Source organism: Monopterus albus, unplaced genomic scaffold (assembly GCF_001952655.1).
Source record: "Monopterus albus unplaced genomic scaffold, M_albus_1.0 scaffold29.1, whole genome shotgun sequence".
Lineage (NCBI taxonomy): Eukaryota > Metazoa > Chordata > Actinopteri > Synbranchiformes > Synbranchidae > Monopterus > Monopterus albus.
This window is the reverse complement of record NW_018127909.1, coordinates 1,050,974-1,055,651: the sequence shown is the minus strand read 5'-3', so window position 1 is coordinate 1,055,651 and position 4,678 is coordinate 1,050,974. Positions and strand designations below refer to the sequence as shown.

General features: G+C 39.2%; 1 protein-coding gene across 1 annotated transcript in view; it reads left to right on the top strand.

The window, feature by feature from the left end:
* The window catches only part of LOC109957943 (calcium-binding protein 5-like), a 20,692-nt gene extending 19,712 nt beyond the window's left edge, over positions 1–980 (top strand). Inside the window, exons 7-9 of the mRNA XM_020596203.1 lie at positions 212–321; positions 441–588; positions 731–980. Of these exons, the coding sequence (XP_020451859.1) occupies positions 212–321; positions 441–588; positions 731–756 (284 nt within the window). The 3' untranslated portion in view covers positions 757–980. The remainder of the gene's footprint in view (positions 1–211; positions 322–440; positions 589–730) is intronic.
* The last annotated feature ends 3,698 nt before the right edge of the window (positions 981–4,678 follow it).

The following is a 4,678-nucleotide window of genomic DNA, read 5'->3' as shown; positions in this document are numbered from 1 at the left end:
TATATATATATACTGCTCAAAACAATAAAGGGAACACAACATAGTTGAATGTCTTATTTTTGTGTTCCCTTTATTTTTTTGAGCAGTGTATATATATATATATATATATAGGGCTCTGAGGTAAAAGCCCAACCAATAACTCCTCTAACTGTGTATTAGTACAATGTCTCATGTTTCACTTTAGTTATTACCATATTGATCTACTTATTAGGTGGTGGCAGAGTGGACTTTGAGGACTTTGTGGACCTGATGGGTCCCAAGATGCTTGCTGAGACTGCAGACATGATTGGAGTCAAGGAGCTGAGAGATGCCTTCAAAGAGGTCTGCAACGACACACATTTTTAGGCAGACCACCCATTAAAATTGCCTTCCCCCACACTTTCACCTCTAATGTATTTATTTCTTTTCGTTCTTTTTACCTTATCCATTTTGTTTCCCAGTTTGATTCCGATGGCGATGGCCAGATCAGCCTTGAGGAACTAAGAGAAGCCATGAAGAAACTAATGGGAGAGCAGCTCCACCAGCGAGAGATCGACGAGATCCTGCGAGATGTAGATCTCAATGGGGACGGACAGCTGGACTTTGAAGGTGAGTTGTTAATAGTTTAGGTATGGAAGCTGACAAGAATAGGTTAGTGTAAAAAAACAAGAGGGAGTGCCTGCAGAGGCAAAGAGTTAAAGGTGATATTGTGTTTTTCTTAACAATTACAACATCTCTTGTCTGTCCCCAGAGTTTGTGCGAATGATGTCTCGCTGACTCTTCACCAAATGGGATTTTAATCTGGAGTTCAGGAGCAGGACCACTCCCGAACACACACTGCTTCTTTTCCTCATTAGGTTTAAATTAATTGTTCAAACTAGTCTTCCGCTTCCGATTTTTCATACCTGCCCTGCCCGGCCCCCTTGTCCTCATATGTCCCTTCTATGCTGAGGGTCCGCTGGTCTCCAGCAGCAGTGCGGACCCCTGGAGCCTTTTTGTCCCCAAGCATTACACCGTATTCAAACATTCATTCGACATTCATCCTTTCCTGAGGGCCAGGTCCCTGCTAGTGAAACATCACTCTGCTGTACTAAACACCAAATGGACCACACTGCACACTGTTAATGTTCCTGTGAATGTTTTTGATATATGTGTTTTTTCACTTAGTTCTTTCCTGCAGATCCCTTTAGTACATTACAGTTGTATGAACGTAATATGATTGTAACATATAACATGACAAGAGAGATTATAGAGTGAGAACTTGGCAAGCAGATGGTTTAACCAAAGCTCTGGTCTGTTCAGATATTGTGTTAAATTTGAATAGCTTCCATATGTAAATTCACACAACACAACACTATATACAGTATATGTACAGTAGGTCAGTTCATCCTAATTTGGAAAACATAAATATTCTCAATACTCCATGTACCATAATTCTTTGGGGTACAGTTACTGTTTCTAAGATTTCTGTCTCTGCCAGAGATAAATACCCTGCTTGAAAAAAAACAGTGTAAAAAACACAGTCAAATAGGCTATATTCATATTACAGACCTTAGTGCTCAGTTTGATTTCTTTTATTTTTGTCAGCTCTAATCTTTTTGTATTTATGGTTCACATTCATGTTTGTGAGTGACAGCTACGTATATCTACTGTATCCAGCTCCGGTGTGAGCACCGTTAAGCTCCTAAACTACAAGGCATGTGCAGATTTAATTGAATGTGAGCCACATGTGAGCCAGAATAACTACTGGGTGGGCCACAGAAAAGTAGCTCAAAACAATACACTTGCTCAGGCTACTTTTCCGTGGCCCACCCTGTACAATAACGTCATGTGCTCAAAAACTGCTCAGTTACATGTTCCGTTCAGTTTGGCCTGATCAGAAGCTTCTCTATAACAGAAGTGACACATCCCCATCACTGTTGTTGCTGTCCTCTATGTTGATTTTTTACCTGTACATGTACAGTATGTGAGGAGCTGACACTGAATGACAGCAACAGGAGATATGCGCAGAGGAGTAATATATTTAAGAGATCAGATATGAATTGAATCTTGGACCACATATGTAAGTGGCCCAGATCTGATTTGAAAAAAATACTAATTAGTTTGTTCACACATCTGTGAAAAGATCAGATCTGAATCACTTGGAACATAAAGCATAAAGAAGCACTGCTCTACAGTGAATGAGCTTTTTCTCTCAGCTGGGTTTAGTTGTTTTTTATATAAATGTGTTTTTGTCAGATCTATTTTCTGTATAAATTATTGCAGTATTTGTATATGTAATAGGCTGAAAAAGTCATTTTTCAATATTTCAGTCTGCCTGTAAGTAAAGTTCAGTGTGATTGATTAAAATTTTAAAACAAACAGGCAATTATATAATCTCTTTCCTTTGAGTACCGTGATAGAGAGCAGCTTGCTGAACTGACTTTTCAGTAGTGTCAAAACAGAGACAGTGTCACTTGTCCCCGGACTTGTGAAGATTAAAAGTATGTGGCATTCCCTCCTTCCTATCTCCTTTGGTTTATTTCAAGGACAGGACTGTGGTCTCTTAGTGTTCCTGGTGTTGACGGTGCAGCACTGCTGCTAGAGAGCGGTCATTTGAAATAAAAATGTCTCATTTGCTCAATAAAATGTGAATACAAGGCACTAAAAAGAATATAAAATGCCTTGCCACTTCTAATTCTACCTTTGAGATCAGATGCCACTACCCCATTTACTTAATCTGCCATTCTTGTCATCTGTGGCCATGCTGAAGGCTGTTTATTTCTGATGACTAAGTAACCTTCTGCCTTCATAAAGGAGCTCCATTCCTCGCTGAAGCTCTTCACACTCTACATCCTCAGCTCAGGACCATACAGTTTGAATTCACTGACAGGAGCTTGATTCTACCAGGAGGAGGCACCACAGGCAAACATAAAACAGCAAAAGCAGTCATTTGTGTCACTGGTACACTCAGTTTATTGTCTCAAATGGATTAGCTTTCCCGGTACACTTCAAATAACAGTTAATATACCTTAGAGTATGGTGCATATGTTTATGTGGGAAAACATGGGACAGGGAATGACTGGCCATATGTTAAAATCTATTGAAACCACATGTGGCTGAGACTCTTTAATGTGTCTTTCTGAGGAGCAGTGTGTGCGCTCCCACACAGCACTACTAGGACCAAACTGAGAACTCAACACCTACCTGTGTGAGTGGGTGGGGTTGTAGACATTCTAGACAGATAGGCTGTGTGTGTGTGTGTGTGTGTGGGTGTGTGTGTGTGTGTGTGTGTGTGTGTGTGTAGGTGTGTGTGTATGTGTGTGGATTGAGGATTACATCTTCCACAGCCAGCTACGGTGGATCACCAGTGTTTTTGAGGACATATATGTCAGCTCCAAATTTAGCAAAAGTTATCTGACTTTTGGAGAGAGAAATGGTTTCTGACTCCTGAGTCTGACTCCTTTTTCAGTAGATTGAGGTATAAATTATTAGGTTTTGATTACTGATTGTGTTTATTTCCTAAATGGACTGCATGGCATTTACAGTGTATAGCACATTTATTAAATGGGCTTTACATGTAGTCTTTTATTCACCAAACAACCAGTTACCTTGTAAGGCACTGGCCTGACCATCTGAACAATTTGGGGCTCAGTTTCTTGCTCAGAGTCATTTACAATATACTGTACATGCAGACAGGAGAAGCAGGAGATCAGTCCATGAACTTCTCTACCTGCTGAAGCAAAGCCACCTCTAGACCTGTAGTCGAATGCCACATGCACAGCTTCACTCATTATGACATAAAAAGAGGGTGGATTTCATTAAACCCATTTGAAGATGAATAGCAGTCAGTCAATTCCCTGGCTGATGGCTCACAGATGTGTTGATATGTTGGATTTTTTTTTTTTATCTGCATGGGAACCAAATCAAAGGTACAACTGGAAGTAGAAAGTGGATGACAGGAGTCTTGTAAAATATTTAGGCTTTTTAGACAAAAATTGTAATTAGGGTTTATATTGGTATATAATTTGCAGTATAGTACTGTAACATGTTGGTTTGTTTTTTCAACTTGTTCCCTAAATCATTTTATTAATCATAAGAACCAGATGGTTCACACACCAAACCTCCCATTTTGGTCATAAGAACTGTCAGGTGTTAATTCATAAATGCAGAATACCCAGATACAACATGGACTAGGTTCCCTCCATGTTGTTGTTGTTTTTAGCTAGGCCCCAGCCTATAGATATGGCATAAGAGCATGCTGGTACTGATATACTGAACTTTAAAGTAATGTTATACCGTGAGTGTGTGTGTTGAGCTCTTATGATGTGACTCATGTGAATTATACTGTATTTGTCCAAAAAGTCTTATTTGCATTAAAAGATTTCTGGAACATTACCAGTATAAATCCATTGTGTGAGAAGGATAAATTGCTAAATAATTCAGTGTACTGTAAAATAAGGTGCTAGATTTGCATGTCTCCTTAATGACAGTTCAGTTGCTCTGAACTAATAATTACTGACAATCATATATGTTATTTTCTGCTTTTAGATTTTTTTCCTACAGTATGAGGACTGTATTTCTACAAGATTATGTTGTTAAACTGATATAGACATCCAGGTTAAAAATGAAATAATTCCGTCTAACACTAATGTCTGCACCTCGTCTCTGAGCCCCAGAATAATTGCCATGAATAGTCACAAAGTAGATGAGGCTCAAG